Source organism: Crinia signifera, unplaced genomic scaffold, assembly GCF_055691185.1.
Source record: "Crinia signifera unplaced genomic scaffold, ASM5569118v1 HAP2_SCAFFOLD_150, whole genome shotgun sequence".
NCBI lineage: Eukaryota > Metazoa > Chordata > Amphibia > Anura > Myobatrachidae > Crinia > Crinia signifera.
In genome coordinates, this window is record NW_028142043.1 from 1 (window position 1) to 20,474 (window position 20,474).

Genomic DNA, 20,474 nt, shown 5'->3' on the forward strand with positions numbered 1-20,474 from the left:
TAGGGAACTTGGGAAGTGACGTCATCAAACCTCCTTTCCACGAACTTCGAAGGGAATCGCTACCGTGGGGCCAATCCGCCCCTGCATCAGAGGAAGAGAGAAGTCAGCAACAAGTGTCAGGAGGGAAGTTCCCCTTCAGTTGCATGTAGCAGGGGGAGCAGCCGGGAGATAGAGACATCTGCAGACATCGGGACAATGCAGGGATCGTCCGGTGACCCTGAGAAGTCGGAGGAATGGAGCCAGCCCCCTCCATATTATAGCCTGCCAGTGCCTGGGTCCCAGTACCCACCTTACCAACCACCGTGCCAAGCTACTGCCTATCCTCCTTACCAACCTCCTAATGACCCTCCTGGCCAACCTGCTACCTACCCTCCTGGCCAGCCTACCTACCCATCTTACCAACCTTCTACTTACCCTCCTGGCCAGCCTACCTACCCACCTTACCAACCTCCTACTCAACCACCGTGCCAAGCTACTGCCTATCCTCCTTACCAACCTGCTACCTACTCACCTTACCAACCTCCTAATGACCCTCCTGGCCAACCTGCTACCTACCCTCCTGGCCAGCCTACCTGCCCACCTTACCAGCCAGCTACCTACCCTCCTGGCCAGACTACTTACCCACCCTACCAACCTGCTACCTACCCACCTTACCAACCTCCTGGCCAGCCTACCTACCCATCTTACCAACCTTCTACTTACCCTCCTGGCCAGACTACTTACCCACCTTACCATCCTGCTACCTACCCACCTTACCAGCCGACCGCAGTGAGCCCAGGACTACAGCAGCCGGTGACATGCCAGCCAACTGCCTATGCCCAGCTGCCAGTGTATAAGGATTACATGTGCTGGTCCTTCCTTATGGTGTTCTGCTGTTTGCCCCTCGGACTCTGCGCTATGTATCACTCCCGCAAGGTAATGGGGCTGTTTGGGGGCTATGGCTGACAACTAGTAACAGGGCGCATAGTGACAGCATCATTGCCTATAAGTTACATGGAGGCAAATTAGGTTCAGTAAGAAATTATTTACAGAAATGGAGTTTTGAAGGGACTGTTTATGGAGCCTGGGTGGCATCAGTGGGGGATTTCCCAATAGGCAGGTGAAGCAGGTGCCTAGGGGCAGCGTTTAGGCGTCAGCACTTGGGTGGTGGCACTTGTTAGGGGGAAGCACTTGTTGGGGGCAGCACTCATAAGGGGACAGCACTTATTAGCAGGAAGAACTTGTTTGGGGCAGCACTTGTTAGGTGGAAGCACTTGTTGGGGGCAGCACTTAGATGCTTGTGTTGGTTCGGTCGGCCTACAATGCAGAGCCAGATTATGGTCTAAAAGGGCCTGAAGCTGAAAATGATCAAGGACCTATTATGCGCAATAATAGGGGTTGTGGCCAGCGCCTAATAATGTGGGGGGCGTGACCAGTGTTCTGGTTGGGTGGTCTGCTAATGGGTGGGTCTCTAATTGTGTAAATACAACTAATTATATATGCCTGGAAAAGGCAGGGGCTAGCATAAGGAAAATGCAGGGAGATTTATTGGCAGGTGCACTCCAAAGGTGCACCCGCAGGACGCTGATGTCCTAAGATACTTGCTGGGTGAGACGGCACTCCAGTCATAAAAAAATACAGAAAGCCGAAACAGCATTTCAGCACCTTTTATGTGGTCACCTAAGTTTACCACACCATAGACCCTTATACAAATCATGCAACACAATAGTAACCCCCTTATAATGTACTTGCCTCTTCCACATTATGCCACATGGAATGAGCCAATATTCACACCGATTGAGTCAAAATTCACATTATGCCACACAAATTAAGGCAACATTTACATTTTGCCACATGGATTGAGCCAAAATACCCATTATACCAAAAGGATTGAGCAATAATGCACAATATGCCTTCATAAATAGAAGCATTGCCCACCAAAGGCGCGCATTAAAAATTTACACCATAATGTCTATTACGTATTATGCCAAACACCATAATGCCTATTAAAAATGATGCTATATAAGTGCTGCTTACCTACATGCTCATTGCCAGGGGTTCCATGCGCGTTGCCATGTGGGATTACATGCTCATTGCCAAGGGGGAATACATGCTTGCAGTAACTGGGGGATAACCGCCGGTGGGCAGAAATGACAGCCATTGTCAGCCGGGGCAGAGAGTAGGGGGCTGCCCAGCTGTATTCAGAGCACTGCAGGTCCCGGCTATTTGAAATAATACCCGTTTCACACCAGAAAATGGCCCCTTTTACACCAGCCTAATCCCTGCATTTTCTGCTGTGAGGGGAGACCCCCCTTTAACCAACCAGCTATATCTTTGGTACCAACTGACCCATTTACATGAGACAATTTACAGTATCATATTGAAGAACTTTTGAGTGGACCTAGAATGATTTTGGTCCCGTGAACCTGGGCCATTTGGTTCCAGAAAATCTGCCGGTTTACTCGCAATATCTCAGGAACCAATTGACCCATATGGACCAGCCTGGTATCAGATTGAAGACCGAGAGATTTGGGTTCAAACCTCGAGCTTCTGTGATACCGGAGGGGGAGCTGGCAGCCATTAGAACTGGGTGGGGGTTGGAATAAGCGGGTCCCATGTTATCCTAAAGGGAAAACGTTCCAGCTTTGCCTGACGGTATCTCCGGTTCCCAGGGGCTAGCAACATGGGCCGGACTTGTTGGAAAGCCCCGACCCTCAGCTACAAAATGGGCCTATTTGAAGAGTGGGCCTGGAACTGTAGCTCCATCAGGCCCATTGTTAATCCGGCCCTGCTACAATGTACCAGTAACCAGCGGCGTAACTAAAGATTATGTGCCCCCCTTTGTCGAAATTTCAGCAGCGCCCCCCCCCCCCCCACAGTTAAACCCCTGCACCACACACCGTTAACAAACCCCCCCCCCCCCCCACAGTTAAAACCCCCACCCCACCTGTCTTTCTGCCTGCCCGGAGCTCACCTGTGGTCGGAGCCCGGGACCCGCAGAAGATTTGTCTGTGGTCCCGGCTCCCCTGTCCTCTCCTGGCTCAGAGTCCAGCGTCTAATGAAAACGGACGATCACAAAATGTCTGCCCCCATACAGCAGCCAATTTTCTGCTGTATGTGGGCGGACATTTTGTGATGGTCCGTTTAGATTAGAAGTAGAAGCCAGGGGAGCCGGGATCGCAGACAAATCTTCTGCGGGTCCCGGGCTCTGACCACAGGTGAGCTCCTGGAAAGCGGCATTACATAGCCCCACAGACACCCAAAGCCCACACCTATACAGCGACTCCCCGCCACCACTATTGTTACGCCATCAATGTTCTGCCTTTAAACTACTTTCCAGCCCCCGGCAGGGAGGATTGATGCATGTAATAGATTACACAGCGCCGATGTTGTGCACAGATTCATGGGCTTCCTATATGTACTGTATTGTGCAGATATCTCCCATACAGCTGCTGGGACCTGGACATTGCTGCTTACCTTACACAGCCCACACAACCCACACACCCAGCACGCCTGCACAGGCGTGATTCCATACTCACCTATCCTTGGTGTAGATCCCGTCCTCTTCATTTTAAAGTAGGCCAAAAAACTAAACGGGTCACCCGAACCAGACGGACTAAGGGGCCCTTTGTGGTTACACATGCAACTCTCCAGAATGCTGACATCTATGTGACAGCTGTCCATCAGCCAATCAGCACCTGCTACCATAGCAACAGCCCGCTAATTGGGTGTGTGTGTGGCTACACTGCATCCCCATAGAAGTCTATGGAATGGCTCTAATCTATAGACTTCAATGGTGGGAATCGCTTTATTGTATTCTATGATGGGAACCACAAGGTTGACTAGTTAAGTAGATTAATGCTATGGCGCATATATACACCGATATCTCCTATATATTTGGCTACATCTGTCACTCAAAGTGGGTGTCTGTGTCTATAACGCTCTGTTCCTGGACTTTCCTCTTAATGTGTGATTGCCTTCATCTGTGCTGAACACCTTTCTGAGAAATTAACCTGTTTAAAACAGGTGATGGCAATCATACATTAAGGGGAAGTCTAGAAACAGAGCATTGTGTCCCTCCTGGAGAGGGTCATGTTGGGAGGTATGTGACAGAGAACCAGCCCAGTGAGCCCACAGACAGTGCCAGACACCCACTGCCTTCCCATGTTGCCCAGCACTGCTACTCCACAGCCACCAGGTGAGCGCCCCCCTCCCGTGATTTGCGGCAAAACCTCCCCCCCGGGCGCCCCCCCCCCCCTCCCGGCGATTCGCGGCAAAAACACCCGCTCCCCCGCGACCCCCCCTACCGCGATTCGCTGCAAAAAGAACCCCCCCACGACCCCTCCCGCAATTCGCGGCATAACCACCACCCCGCGACCCCCCCCTCCCGCGAATCGCGGCAAACCATCCCCCGTGACCCCCCCCCCCCGATTCGCGGAAAAAACACCCCCCCCCCGCGATTCGCGGCAAAAAGAACCCCCCCGCGACCCCCCCTTGCACGATTGGCGGCACCCCCCCTGCGACCCCCCTCCCGCGATTCGCGGCACACCCCCCCCCCCCCCCGCAATTCGCAGCAGCCCCAGATTAAATGGCACATGCAAAACACTGATATGGCTATGGTCGACAATGAAAAAGGTTGACATGAGTTTTTGAAGATTTATTTTTAATTTTTTTCATATTCATTGTCATGTGTCGACATGGACACCAATGAAGTGGCACACTTATGTCAACATTTACATGTGTTGACCTTTCTGTGTTGATTTTTTCTTGTGGCGATTCGCGTCACACCCCCCGCAACCCCCTCTCTGGCGATTCGCGGCACCCCGGCACCCCCCCGCGACCCCCCTCCCGCAATTCGCGGCAACCCCCCACCGGAACCCCCATGAACCCCGCTCTCCCGCAATTCGCGGCAACCCCCCACCGGAACCCCTGTGAACCCCCTCCCGCGATTCGCGGCACCCACCCCCGCGACCCCCCCTCCCGCAATTCGCGGCACCCCCCGTGATTCGCGGCAGCTCCAGAATTAAATTGCACATGGAAAACACTGACATGGCTATGGTCGACAATGAAAAAGGTTGACATGAGTTTTTGAATTTTTTTTGTCATTTTTTGAATATTTTCATATTCATTCTCATTTGTCGACATGGACACCAATGAAGTGCCACACTTATGTCAACATTTACATGTGTTGACCTTCCTGTGTTGATTTTTTTCTTGTGGCGATTCGCGTCACACCCCCCGCAACCCCCTCTCCGGCGATTTGCGGCACCCCCCCGCGACCCCCCCCTCCGCAATTCGCTGAACCCCACCACCGGAACCCCATGAACCCCGCTCTCCCGCGATTCGCGGCACCCACCCCCCGCAACCCCCCCCCCTCCCGCAAATCGTGGCAGCCCCAGGATTAAATGGCACATGCAAAACACTGGCACGGCTATGGTCGACAATGAAAAAGGTTGACATGAGTTTTTGAAGATTTATTTCATTTTTGAATCTCCTATATATTTGGCTACATCTGTCACTCAAAGTGGGTGTCTGTGTCTATAACGCTCTGTTCCTGGACTTTCCTCTTAATGTGTGATTGCCTTCATCTGTGCTGAACACCTTTCTGAGAAATTAACCTGTTTAAAACAGGTGATGGCAATCATACATTAAGGGGAAGTCTAGAAACAGAGCATTGTGTCCCTCCTGGAGAGGGTCATGTTGGGAGGTATGTGACAGAGAACCAGCCCAGTGAGCCCACAGACAGTGCCAGACACCCACTGCCTTCCCATGGTGCCCAGCACTGCTACTCCACAGCCACCAGGTGAGCGCCCCCTCCTGCGATTTGCGGCAAAACCTCCCCCCCCGGGTGCCCCCCCCCTCCCGCGATTCGCGGCAAAAACACCCGCTCCCCGCGCCCCCCCCTACCGCGATTCGCTGCAAAAAGAACCCCCCCACGACCCCTCCCGCAATTCGCGGCATAACCACCACCCCGCGACCCCCCTCCCGCGAATCGCGGCAAACCTCCCCGTGACCCCCCCCGATTCGCGGAAAAAACAACCCCCCCGCGACCTCCCTCCCGCGATTCGCGGCAAAAAGAACCCCCCCGCGACCCTCCTTGCACGATTAGCGGCACCCCCCCTGCGACCCCCTCCCGCGATTCGCCACACCCCCCCCCCCCGCAATTCGCAGCAGCCCCAGGATTAAATGGCACATGCAAAACACTGACATGGCTATGGTCGACAATGAAAAAGGTTGACATGAGTTTTTGAAGATTTATTTTAAATTTTTTTAATTTTTTTCATATTCATTGTCATGTGTCGACATGGACACCAATGAAGTGGCACACTTATGTCAACATTTACATGTGTTGACCTTTCTGTGTTGATTTTTTCTTGTGGCGATTCGCGTCACACCCCCCCGCAACCCCCCCTCCCGCGATTCGCGGCACCCCCGCGACCCCCCCTCCCGCAATTCGCGCACCCCCCCGTGATTCGCGGCAGCTCCAGAATTAAATTGCACATGGAAAACACTGACATGGCTATGGTCGACAATGAAAAAGGAGTTTTTGAAGTTTTTTGTCATTTTTTGAATATTTTCATATTCATTCTCATGTGTCGACATGGACACCAATGAAGTGCCACACTTATGTCAACATTTACATGTGTTGACCTTTCTGTGTTGATTTTTTTCTTGTGGCGATTCGCGTCACACCCCCCCCCGCAACCCCCTCTCCGGCGATTTGCGGCACCCCGGCACCCCCACGCAACCCCCCCCTCCCGCAATTCGCGGCCACCCCCCACCGGAACCCCATGAACCCGCTCTCCCGCGATTCGCGGCACCCACCCCCCGCAACCCCCCCCCTCCCGCAAATCGCGGCAGCCCCAGGATTAAATGGCACATGCAAAACACTGGCACGGCTATGGTCGACAATGAAAAAGGTTGACATGAGTTTTTGAAGATTTATTTCATTTTTTGAATGTTTTCATATTCATTGTCATGTGTCAACATGGACACCAATGAAGTGGCACACTTATGTCAACATTTACATGTGTTGACCTTTCTGTGTTGATTTTTTTCTTGTGGCGATTCGCGTCACACCCCCCCGCAACCCCCCCTCCCGCGATTCGCGGCATCCCGTGACCCCCCACCTCCCGCAATTCGCGGCAACCCCCCACCGGAACCCCTGTGAACCCCGCCCTCCCGCGATTCGCGGCACCCAACCCCGCGACCCCCCCCCTCCCGCAATTCGCGGCACCCCCCGTGATTCGCGGCAGCTCCAGAATTAAATTGCACATGGAAAACACTGACATGGCTATGGTCGACAATGAAAAAGGTTGACATGAGTTTTTGAAGTTTTTTTTTTTTCATTTTTTGAATATTTTAATATTCATTCTCATGTGTCGACATGGACACCAATGAAGTGCCACACTTATGTCAACATTTACATGTGTTGACCTTTCTGTGTTGATTTTTTCTTGTGGCGATTTGCGTCACACCCCCCCCCACCCCCCCCACCCCCCACTCCCGCGATTCACGGCACACACACACCTCCCCCGCAATTCTCGGCACCCCATCCCGTGACCCCCCCTCCCGTGATTCACGGCACACCCCCGCGACCCCCCCTCCCATGATTCGCCGTAACCCCCCCTCCTGCGATTCGCGGCACCCACCCCCGCGACCCCCCCTCCCGCAATTCGCGGCACCCCCCCCCCCCCGGCGATTCGCAGCAGCTCCAGAATTAAATTGCACATGGAAAACACTGACATGGCTATGGTCGACAATGAAAAAGGTTGACATGAGTTTTTGAAGTTTTTTTTTCATTTTTTAATGTTTTCATATTCATTCTCATGTGTCGACATGGACACCAATGCAGTGCCACACTTATGTCAACATTTACATGTGTTGACCTTTCTGTGTTGTTTTTTTCTTGTGGCGATTCGTGTCACACCCTCCCCCACCCTCCCCCGCAACCCCCACTCCCGCGATTCACGGCACACACACACCCCCCCGCGATTCTCGGCACCCCACCCCGTGACCCCCCCTCCCGTGATTCACGGCACACCCCCCGCGACCCCCCCTACCATGATTCGCCGTAACCCCCGCCCCCGTAACCCCCCTCCCGCGATTTGCGGCAACCCACCCCGCGACCCCCCTCCCGCGATTCTCTGCAATCCCTCCCCTCCCGCGATTCGCAGCATCCACCCCCCCACAACACCCCCTCCTGCAATTCGCGGCACCCCCCGCGACCCCCCCTCCTGCAATTCGCGGCACCCTCCGCGACCCCCCCCTCCCGCGATTCGCGGACACCTAAGTTGCAATACAGGGCATCTTTCATACAATTCTAACCATATTTCTCATATACAAACGTTCACAAATTAAGGGGGCGCAGCCCCTTACGACGGTGTGAAGAGCGCCCGTAGGGCGCGATGAATCACCTAGTATTTAATATAAGTCTCAGGCTGTGGCATTACCTCCCTGGCAGGTGGAGCCCTCTGCTGGTTTCAGACATACAGGGGACCAGTAGTTGGTCCAAGTTCCTGGTGCTGGTTGTTAACCACCATGAGGGTCTTATGCATATTTCCTGAATTTTTCAACCACGACCGTCTCAAAGAGCCTTGCCCTGGGTATGCTTTTTATTTTTGTGACACGTCATTTTTCTGGGGATATTTATAACTATTTGGTGACATTTACAGACAGAAGCATTAATAATTTGCTATTTATTAAATGTTGTGAGTTAGGGGACAAACTTGTACCTTCAAATGTCCAAGTTTGTCCAGCACAAATAACTCGGGCCCTAATATGTTTCCAGTGAGGCGTAAGCAGTTTGGGACCAGACTTTGAAGCACTAAGCTTCAAAATGTAATAAAATGGAGAGCGATAAACAACCAGCCAATCAGCAGCTGCCTGGCATTTTTCAAACCCAGCCTGTGACATGGCAGGAGCTGATTGGCTGGTAGTTTATCGCTCTCCATTTGATCACTTTTTGAAGCTTAGTACATCTGGCCCTGAAGCTGTGTACACCCTAGACAATATTTTAGCTGAAGTACTACTCCACTCGGTCAGTTTGTGCTTCATCGGTGACGGTGCGCACCAGGTTTTCCACGGAGCGGCTTTGAAGGGTGGCCAAGTGGTCTTCTGCGCAAACATTCATCATATTCTAATGATTTGACACCTTTGCCTCAGCAGATGCTGGTTTCGGGCGACGGGTCTTCAGTGCACCTCAGGAGCGTTCCCACCCATAAGGGACAGCTTTGGGATGCCCCATAGTCCCAGCATCCACCATGGTCTGAAAGGAAAAATGGGGATTTTTGTTCTGCTAGTGCTTGATGTGTGTTCCTGCCTGTGTGGTCTTCTTCCCTCCTATACCTTTTACTCGGCTTGTTGTTTAACTGGTTCCTGACGACAGGGAGGGTGTAGGGGAGGAGTCGTCATGGGCTGTACTTTAGAAGTTAACTCCTTGGTGCTCAGATCCTCCAGTCCCTACTATACCCATAATCCCAGTATCCACTATGGCTTCAGAAAAAAGAGTTTACAGGTAAGCAGTGGCGTAGCTAAGTTTTGGGCTCCCCTCCGCCGTTAGGGGGGTGGCGAACACCCCACCCACCCGCCCCGCCACCCATGCAAACCCCCCCCCCCCCAATCCCCTGCAGCCTTACCTATTGCGCTGGTCCCGGCGGCTCCGTTCTTCTGCTGAGGACCCACCGCAAAATGGCCGCCCCTCATACAGCAGACAGTTTCAGAGAACTGTGTGCTATATGGGGGCGGCCATTTTGTGGTGGTCCTCAGCAGAAGAACGGAGCCGCCGGGACCAGTGAGATAGGTAAGTCTGCGGGGGATTGGGGGGTGTAACTATAGCACCGCAGCCCCCGGCGCCCCCACATGCACAGCGCCACACCGCCGCTGCAGGTAAGACAAAATTCCCCGTAATAAAATTTTTGTGCATATCGTCCAGTTAGTATGCACAATGACGCACGGTCCCGCTGGTTGTTACCGATGTTCTCCACTGTCGATGGATAGAGGACAATGGAGGGTATCGCTAGCGGGAACCATACTGCAGAATGAAGTCGCTCTTCATGTTAATAAAGGAAAATCATAAGTACATGCAGATAATATGGGTCATTCTCATGTTATATGTAACAGAAGTATCACTGTCTTTTTCAGGTCAACGGCGACAGAGAGCGCGGAGATAATTGGACTGCTGCAAGAAACTCAGCCAAAGCTCGTTATTTAAATACAATAGCCCTAATATTGGGTTGTTTTGTATGGTTTGGAATTGTTTCATTTATAATCGTCACAACCATAGTCGCGCGCAGAACATTTAATTAGCGGGTGCACCTTCAAAGAGGTGTGCCTAGAACACCTATTGGGCGTGTCAAACACCGCCACTCAGGCGTGTCTACCATAATCTATTGGCACTCGCTACAATATAAAGCGTCTCTCAGCCACACGATAATCTCAGGAATATTTCATTTTTTTACTCTGTGTAACAGTACATGCAAATAAAGTCAAAAACATATATGGATGTATTAACAAGGGAAGAGAAGAAAGACTGTTATGTGCGTGACGCACTGTTAGGACAAGAAAAATTAATAAAATGTAACCTTTAATTGTTTATTTTAAGATTTGCGACATATAAAAACAATTGCCAAGGAGGCAAAGAGGAAGAAACAAAGTGTTTTTAAAAGAGCGCCGATCAGTATCAGCACAGCGGTTCATCTCTGTGTCCTAGGGCCGTATTCAATGAGAATATTGACGGTGTGCAGCGAATCCTGTTTAGGATTTGCTGCACACTCGCCACTGCCCGCCGTGTTCCGGAGCCTCGCCGTCCCCCCTATTCAACGTCGCAGGGGCTCGCTGCCCCTGACGGCGAGTGTGAACCCCATGCGGCGGACGCTGCAGGGAGCCTGAGGACGGTGGCAGGCAGGGAGATGGAAGGGGAGGTGGGCTCCCCGGGTGCCAGGCACCACTGGCAAACACCTCTTTATGGCCCTGGCAGTAGCTAGTAAACAACAGGCTGCTGTAGGTTGCAGATAAATGTGTTCCCTTAAAGAGTTAAACAGAAGGGGCATACATATTATCTGCCACTAGGTGGCGACCGCTCCCTGCAGAATGAATCTCTGACTGTGACAGAGATCTATAACAATATAATATCTGCTGTTTCTGAAAGCTCAGAGAGGTACTTATTACAGCCCAAAATAGGCGTATTCGCAGGCAGTCGTAAGCAAATACGACTGCCTATACGCAGGGGTGAATTTAGGTGTAAGGCTGCCCGTAGGCACAACATTTTTGGCAGAATTTTTTTATATTTTATTAATACGTTCTAATCATTAATATGTCCCCCTTTCCTGTGTCAGCCATGTCACCCTCCCTTGTGTCAACCATGTCCCTCTCCCGTGTCAGCCATGTCCCCTTCCCCTGTGTCAGCCATGTCCCCCTTTGGAAGGAGGGGGGAAGGGAGAAGGGGAGAAAGAGACAAGAGGAGTGAGAGAGTGAGGAAAAGAAAGGAGAGACTGCCCAATGTTCTAAGGAGCTGCATCCTATGCTGCAACAGACCATCCATGTTATCAGTCAGATCCATGTCAGTCAGATCCATGTTATCAGTCAGATCCATGATATCAGTCAGATCCATGATATCAGTCAGATCCATGTTATTAGTCAGATCCATCATATCAGTCAGATCCGTCATATCAGTCAGATCCATGATATCAGTCAGATCCATGATATCAGTCAGATCAGTCATATCCATCATATCATGCAGATCAGTCATATCCATCATATCAGTCAGATTCATCATATCAGTCAGATTCATCATATCAGTCAGATTCATCATATCAGTCAGATCCATCATATCAGTCAGATCCAACATATCAGTCAGTTCCATGTTATCAGTCAGATCCAACATATCAGTCAGATCCATGTTATCAGTCAGATCCATGATATCAGTCAGATCCATCATATCAGTCAGATCCATGTTATCAGTCAGATCCATCACATCAGTCAGATCAGTTAGATCCATGATATCAGCCAGATCAATCATATCCATCATATCAGTCAGATTCGTCATATCAGTCAGATCCATCATATCAGTCAGATCCGTCATATCAGTCAGATCCGTCAATATCAGTCAGATCCGTCATAACAGTCAGATCCGTCATATCAGTCAGATCCATCATATCAGTAAGATCCATGATATCAGTCAGATCCGTGCAGGCTGCAGTGTTAAAAAAATGGTTAAAACAAATAAATAATAAAAAAAAAACCACAGCGTAGGGTCCCCTCCATGGCCATAACTAGCAGGTCCTGGTTTTAAAAAATCATGGGGCAAACCGAGTAGGGGATCAAGGGCTGGTCCTGGTTCCCAAAATACGGGTGACAAAATGACTAAGGGTTCTTTGTATTTTGAGAACCAGCACCAGGCCTAACCAGCACACCTCCACCTACGCCATTAGGAGAATACAAATCAGTAAATACGGCAGACTAGTAAATCTGCCCTATCTATGATACGTATGATATGTATTTTCCCCAAAATACGACCGATGCCGGTTGTATGAATTCGTACGTGGCATCGGTCATATTTGAAGATCTTTAGTAAATTTCCCCCTTATTGTTTCTGTGCAGGGTAAATACTGTCTGCTTTTGCATGTATCCCACAAATGTTAGACAGCTTATTCTTACACTGCAATTCATATTTCAGTTTGGACATACCCTGCCCATATTTTACTCTCTTTGCACTCTCTTTGTTACATCTGCCCCCATGCAGCGCAGCATGGTGTTACCCAGTTTATGTGGTTAACCCTGCGACTGAATGAATGATACAGGGTCCAGTCACTGCCCAACAGCTAAAAATGTATCTGCGTCACCACACTGCCACCATTATAGGTTATCAGTAGAAGTTTGGAAAAAGAATCCTATGAGTTGTCACACATACAATGCACCACTCACTGCCAGTCTGAGCATGTGTGCTTTGACAATGATCTCAAGGATCAGACAAATGCCAGCGCTCTGCCAGGTAAAAAGGTGCAAGCGTTCCATACTCCCACGCTGGCACATTGAGGAATCGAAACCAACAGAACACTAAATACCGTATATCCCTAGATCCTTATTCAAATATTTGCTGAATGAACAGAACAGAGGGCCGTGCTTTCCCTGTGGGAGAATGGAGCCGGTGTTGGGTATAGGTGGGGCAGTGCCCTCAGTCTCATAGGCTGCTCACCAGAAAAGGGGGGGACTTGGAAAAGAAGTTTCACTTCAGTTTCTGGTGGCAGACGGAGCAGCTGGGAGGTAGAGAGACATCTGAAGACATCATTGCAATGCAAGGGTACGACAACCCCGATTTTCAGGATGAGAAGTCTGATGAAGGGGGCCAGCCTCCTCAATATTATAGCCCACCAGAGCCTGGGTCCCAGTACCCCCCGAGCCAACCTCCTACCTACCCACCGAGCCAACCTCCTAACTACCCACCATATCAACCTCCTAACTACTCACCGTACCAACCTCCTACCTACCCACCGTGCCAACCTCCGATGTACCCACCTCACCAACCTCCTAACTACCCACCTTACCAACCGACCACAGGAGACCTTGGATTACGACAGCCCCTGATCTGCCAGCCTGTGACCAATGTGACTGTGGTGAACACTCAGCCTACAGTGGTGGTTGCCCGGCCGGCCTATAAGGATTACATGTGCTGGTCCATCCTAAATACATTGTTTTGCTGCTTGCCACTGGGAGTTGTTGCTCTGTTCTTCTCCTGCAAGGTAACAGGAACATTGTGGGCTATCACTGGCATTCTCTGCCAACGTAATATAATGTACTGTGCATGCATCACTGCAAGAAGAGGCACGCAGGGAGGCATGAGGCATCTTACCTGCGGCAATGGGCTCCTCTGGAGACCAGTGCCGGCTCAATGAAAAGGTCTACAAGTCAGCAGTCAATACGTCGACACCAAAGGTCGACATGCACTAGGTCGACACTGGCAAAAGGTCGAAATGTCCTAGGCAACACTGCTACAAAAGGTTGACATGCACTGGGTCGGCACTGACAAAGGGTAGACGCAAGCAAAAAGGTTGACATGGAGAAAGTCGACACAAAATATTTTTCACATTTTTTGTTGTGAATGTTGACATCTTGGTGTCGACTTGCTTCAGGCCATGATTGCCAGTTGGAGAACCATTCCCAATTGGAGACCATGCGTCGACCATTGCCATGTATAACGTTTACTTGTGTCCACTTTTGTGCGTTGACTGTTGACCAAGACACTGTAGACGTATCATCTGCATCCCTCGCAGAGATCAGTAAAGATGGCGATGCATTCACATCGCCGGCCAGCAGTGTTCTGGTTTCCTACTTCTCAGGTTCAGTTTTCTGTGTGTGACAAAAGGATTCATTTAGATCAGGTGGAGGGCGCAGTGTTAACCCTGTGTCCTTCCACCAACATTTTAGGGGCCCAGTTACTAATGAGCGCATAAGTCATGTGATCTGAGTCCCCAAAAGGAGCCTGCCCTGCAATGTGCTGAGGGGGCTACCAGGGCCTCTGTGTCATCCCCATGATCACCACTAGGTTGACATGCTGTCAGTGGCGTAACTATGCCTCAGAGCAGCGTTCGCCAACCCGTCGCTCGCGAGGGCGGCAGGAGGTCAGGAAGTGAGTTAATGCCGCGTCTCTGTACCTGGCGGCGGCGGCAGTGACCTCCTGCCGCGCAGCGGGTCCTTGCTTGGCGGCAGGAGGTCAGGAAGTAAGTTAATGCCGCATTTCTGGACCTGGCGGCGGCAGTGACCTCCTGCCGCGTAGCGCTTCCTCTCCTGACGTCCCCAACATGCCGCACTTATCGACGCCCCCACAGCCTCTGCTTAACTCTGTTAGGTAATTTTTTTTTTTTAAACTGTGTGTGCGCAACTGTTTACTGCTTAATGGGCATCATGTGTATGACATATGTTTAATGAGTCATTAAACATATGCCACACAAATAATGCCCATTTAACATATGCCCCACACCTTGATACTCATTAATTAATAATCATCAAGGTGTGTGGGGCATATGCCACACACATGATGCCACACACTTGATGCTCATTAATAATGAGCTTCACGCTGTGGGTCATTTGTATAATGGGCATCATGTGTGTGGCATATGCCCCAGATACCTTGATGATTATTAATTAATGAGCATCAAGGTGTGGGGCATATGTGTAATGGGCATCATTTGTGTGGCATATGTGTAATGAGCATCACGGTGTGGCATATGTATAATGGAGCATCATGGTGGGGCATATGATTAATGGAGCATCACGGTGGGGCATATGATTAATGGAGCATCACGGTGGGGCATATGATTAATGGAGCATCACAGTGGGGCATATGTATAATGGAGCATCACGGTGTGGCATATGTATAATGGAGCATCACGGTGGGGCATATGTATAATGGAGCATCACGGTGGGGCATATGTATAATGGGCATCACGGTGTGGCATATGATTAATGGAGCATCACGGTGTGGCATATGTATAATGGAGCATCACGGTGTGGGGCATATGATTAATGGAGCATCACGGTGTGGCATATGTATAATGGAGCATCACGGTGTGGCATATGTATAATGGAGCATCACGGTGTGGCATATGTATAATGGAGCATCACGGTGTGGCATATGTATAATGGAGCATCACGGTGTGTGGCATATGTATAATGGAGCATCACGGTGGGGCATATGTATAATGGAGCATCACGGTGTGGGGCATATGTGTAATGAGCATCACGGTGTGGCATATGTATAATGGAGCATCACGGTGTGGCATATGTATAATGGAGCATCACGGTGTGGGGCATATGATTAATGGAGCATCACGGTGTGTGGCATATGTATAATGGAGCATCACTGTGTGGCATATGTATAATGGAGCATCACGGTGGGGCATATGTATAATGGAGCATCACGGTGTGGGGCATATGTATAATGGAGCATCACGGTGGGGCATATGTATAATGGAGCATCACGGTGTGGGGCATATGTATAATGGAGCATCACGGTGTGTGGCATATGTATAATGGAGCATCACTGTGTGGCATATGTATAATGGAGCATCACGGTGGGGCATATGTATAATGGAGCATCACGGTGTGGGGCATATGTATAATGGAGCATCACGGTGTGTGGCATATGTATAATGGAGCATCACGGTGTGGGGCATTTGTATAACGGAGTATCACGTTGTTGGGCATATGTATAATGGGCATTGTGTGTGTGGCATATGTATAATGGAGCATCACGGTGCGGGGCATATTTATAATGGGTATCACGGACTGCACTGTTGAGGGCATATGTGTATCACACCCCCATTTTCCATGGCCGCACCCCATGTGGCTACAGCTCTTAGAGAGCTGACCATGCCCCCATAGCGGAAAAAATGGGGGATGTAGCCTCGCAGGAGTTCCACGGTAGTAGCTGAACCCTCTAATTTTTGGCGCGTGCCTTCGGCACGCGCAGATGTCTCTTCTCCTCTATCTACAGTGTTGGGAGGTATGTTTGTGACATATTGGACATTGCAGTGTGTGCCATATTATGTCTGGGGCATTGCAGTGTGTTTTTTTTTATATTATGCAGATTTTTTAACATTTTTTACTTTAGTAGCTCTTCGGGCGGTTTATTTTGTCGCGAGTAGCTCCCGACCCAAAAAAGGTTGGAGACCACTGCCTCAGAGTAACTATGGGCGCCGGGGGGGGGGGCTGCGGGGCTATAGTTACCTGCTGCGCTGCTGTCTACTCTGCCCGGCCGCATCTGCGGTCACTGTCCCGTCACTCGCTCCCGGTGCCGGCTCCTGCTGATAATAAAAACTGACACTTAGAAAATGGCTGCCCCCAAATTGCAGACAGTTTTGGCAGCCATTTTCTAAGAGTCCCTTTTCATTATCAGCAGGAGCAGGCGCCGGGAGAGACTGGACAGGACAGTGACCGCAGATGCAGCCGGGCACTCTGTCAGGTATGGGCAGGGGAGGGGAGGTGGAGGGGGCGGCAAAAAAAGGGCGGCGGGGGGGGGGGGGGGGGGGGGGGGCGCGCAAATGATATAGTTACGCCACTGCATGCTGTAAGGTCGACATGACTGAAGGTCAACATGCAGGAAAGTCAACATGACTGAAGGTCGACAGGTCATTATGTTGACACAAGCATTAGGTCAACATTGGGAAGGTCGACAGTCAAAAAGGTCGACATTGAGTTTTTCACTTTTTTGTCACGAATTTTAACACATGGACACTGAAACGTAGCACCGCTCGCCATGCTTCGGGCACACTATTATATTCTCCTACTATGCCCTAGTGGATAGTGGGCATGAATTACCGCCTGTCGGCACATGTCGGCTCAGAAGAAAAAGTGAAATACCCCATGTCGACCTTTTGACTGTTGGCCTCCCCCATGTCGACCAAATGCTTGTTTCAACCTAACGTGTCCACCTAACCCCTGTTGACCTTTAGTCCTGCATGTCCTTCCAGCATGTCAACCTGACCTTCAGTCATGTCGACCTTAATGCTTGTAGACCTAGTGACTGTATGCCACCACTATATGCGGCAGCTGATCATGTAGCATCAAGGTATAGGGGTTTTGGGAGTTCAGCACACACAATTGTATTGACACCCTAAAATCGATGGGTGGTATTCCACTGAATGTTTGTGGACACCAGTGGGGGTGCTATCCCAAATAAATTGAATCAGGACCAAAACGACTGAAAGAGAAAAAATAATTTGTGTCGGATGCACTCCTAAAGGACAATCAAGAAATTTGTGGACTCATTCCTTTTCTATATTCTAAAATGAGTGGGAGTTCCTTTTATCTTTATTACAACAAATTGGATAAGGAGACAGCCACTAATAGCGAAATAAAGAGGTTAAAAAATTACAATGACATACGTACATTTAGTGACAATAAAGAGAAGAATTGGTGATTTGAGAGTTAAAATGTAGGTAGGGTTTAGAGTTTTTTTAGATGTTACCCTGTCACACCAACTGAGAGGAGACAGATAGCATATTAAATCTGTAAATACCAGGGTAGCACCTACTGACTGTAGACCTAAACGCAGTCTGACGAATGATCCCAACCCTTGTGGAGGCAGTGAGTGTTGAATAACACTTCACAGAATGGGAACCTTGTCCCTATTTTGCCTTACACTCGAGGTTTAAATATATGAGAGAGACTGGGTGCGGGCAGCGTCCCGTCTGCTACCTGTCTCTTTTCAGAGCAGTGTGATACGGTCAGGGTGCTATATAAATATATTCACTGAGATCAGATGAATGGGTTGGGATCATTCGTCAGACTGCGTTTAGGTCTACAGTCATTAGGTCGACCCCACTAGGTCGACTGGCAGGAAGGTCGACCTGACTTAAGGTCGACATGGGCCAAGGTCGACATGACTTAAGGTCGAATTTGCATAAAGGTCGACATGAGGAAGGTCGACTGGTCATAAGGTCGACATGGGTTTTTCACTGTTTTTTTATCCGAATGTCGACACAGTCGACATGGACACAGTTGGCAATGAGAATCAGACCCTCGCATCGCTCGCTTCGCTCGTGATGCTTCGGGCACGGTGCCTCGCTGCGCTCCGCACACTATTTTATTCTCCCACCACGCCCTAGTGGATGGTAGGGCATGAAATACCGCCTGTCGGCACATGTCGGCTCAAAAAACAGTGAAAAACCCATGTCGACCTTATGACCAGTCGACCTTCCTCATGTCGACCTTTATGCAAATTCGACCTTAAGTCATGTCGACCTTGGCCCATGTCGAACTTAAGTCAGGTCGACCTTCCTGCCAGTCGACCTAGTGGGGTCGACCTAATGACTGTAGACCTAAGTTCATTCTAATAGATGACCGCTTCCCCTCCACAAGCATTGGACGCACCCCACATTCCTTACCAATACCTACCACATACTTACCTCCCATACTTACCTCTTGTGCTTACCTCCCGTACAGAACTCTCATACTTACCTCCCATACTTACATTGTGTACTTACCTCCCATACTTACCTCCCGTACTTAGCTCCTATACTTACCTCTCGTACATTCGTCACGTACTTACCTCTCATACTTACCTCTCATACTTACCTCCCTTACTTACCTCCCGTACTTACCTAGCGTACTTACCTCCCAAACTTACCTCCCATACTTACCTCCCGTACTTACCTCCCGTACTTACCTCTCATACGTACCTCCCATACTTACCTCCCATACTTACCTCCCGTACTTAGCTCCCATACTTACCTCTTGTACATTCCTCATGTACTAACCTCTCATACTTACTTCTCATACGTACCTCTCATACTTACCTCTAATACTTTCCTCTCGTACTTACCTCCTGTACTTACCTCCTTACCCTAAAGGTGAGGTTAAATTAACATTTCATAAATATTTTTTTTGTGATGGACAACATGTACATGTTGTGTTGTAATACATATGTGATATGTGATATGTATGTTTTTGTCTCCATCAGACAAGAAGCGACCGCAATAGCCATGATGATGCAGCTGCCAAACGAAGCTCACGTAGAGCGCTCGCTCTGAATATCTCAGCCCTAATCAGCGGAATTCCGATCTACATCATAACAATCGTTTTAATCGCTACCGGGGTTTTGCCAACTTAATTGTTTGTAAATGTAATCTGCAGCCGCTCAGCGGTCTGCTGTGATTGGACCAAACTCTGATGCATCTATGACGACATGTTACATTCAATAAAGCTTTTGTTGTTTTTATAAAAATTAATTTGTGGCCTTTTAATTATGTATAATGTTTTCTGAGCATAGGAAATATTTTTACTCTATTAGCAATGTGACCCTGTTCCGATATCACCAACGTTACACAACGCATGGAGCACCAGGAGAGGTCAATTGCGGTCACATGACACTATAATATTATATAGTAAAATAAGTCATATATAATATATGTAAATAAGTCAGGTGTCAGCGTGAAATCGTGGTCCTGTATGGGAGCAGTATGGAACACGTTTCTGGCTGCGGGGTGGGGTGAGTCATAATGTGGTCAACATTGCTGAAATAACAGGCTCATATTACATTTGGAATAAGAACAGGCATAAGAATTGCTTTAAGCTTTCTACAAAGGAGGATTATTGTGTGTGTTTGAATGTGTGTTTGTGTGTGTATTTGTATGTGTGCGTTTGTATGTATGTGTGTGTTTGTATGTATGTGTGAACCATTGACCGATATAAAAAAACAGGGAGGATAATCTTAAAAATAAACACAATACCTGGGGCAGTTTCTTGCAACCTGGAACTGATCCATGGAAAACGAGGACTGCATCTCATACATTTTAGTATGGCCGCCATCAGGGGGCCCAGACAGAAAGGGGGCCCAGGACTGGGGTCATTCAGGAATAATTTGTCATAAACAAAGTTTCCATTTCAGTTGAAGCAATGTAGAGGTTGAGCACTGCGGACATTGCTGCAGATCAGGGGTCTCACCGGACGAGGCGAGGGTTCGAGAAGGGAAAGGAGGGCCCTGCCTACTTTCACAG

The 20,474-nt window shown here is 49.5% G+C and overlaps 1 protein-coding gene across 1 annotated transcript; it reads left to right on the plus strand.

The window, feature by feature from the left end:
• Positions 1 to 13: 13 nt before the first annotated feature.
• Positions 14 to 19,696, plus strand: LOC146053295 (uncharacterized). The gene is made up of 2 exons (XM_083167985.1): positions 14 to 915; positions 19,439 to 19,696. The coding sequence occupies exons 1-2, from the start codon at positions 196 to 198 to the stop codon at positions 19,586 to 19,588; spliced, it is 870 nt and encodes a 289-aa protein (XP_083024111.1). The 5' UTR covers positions 14 to 195; the 3' UTR covers positions 19,589 to 19,696.
• The last annotated feature ends 778 nt before the right edge of the window (positions 19,697 to 20,474 follow it).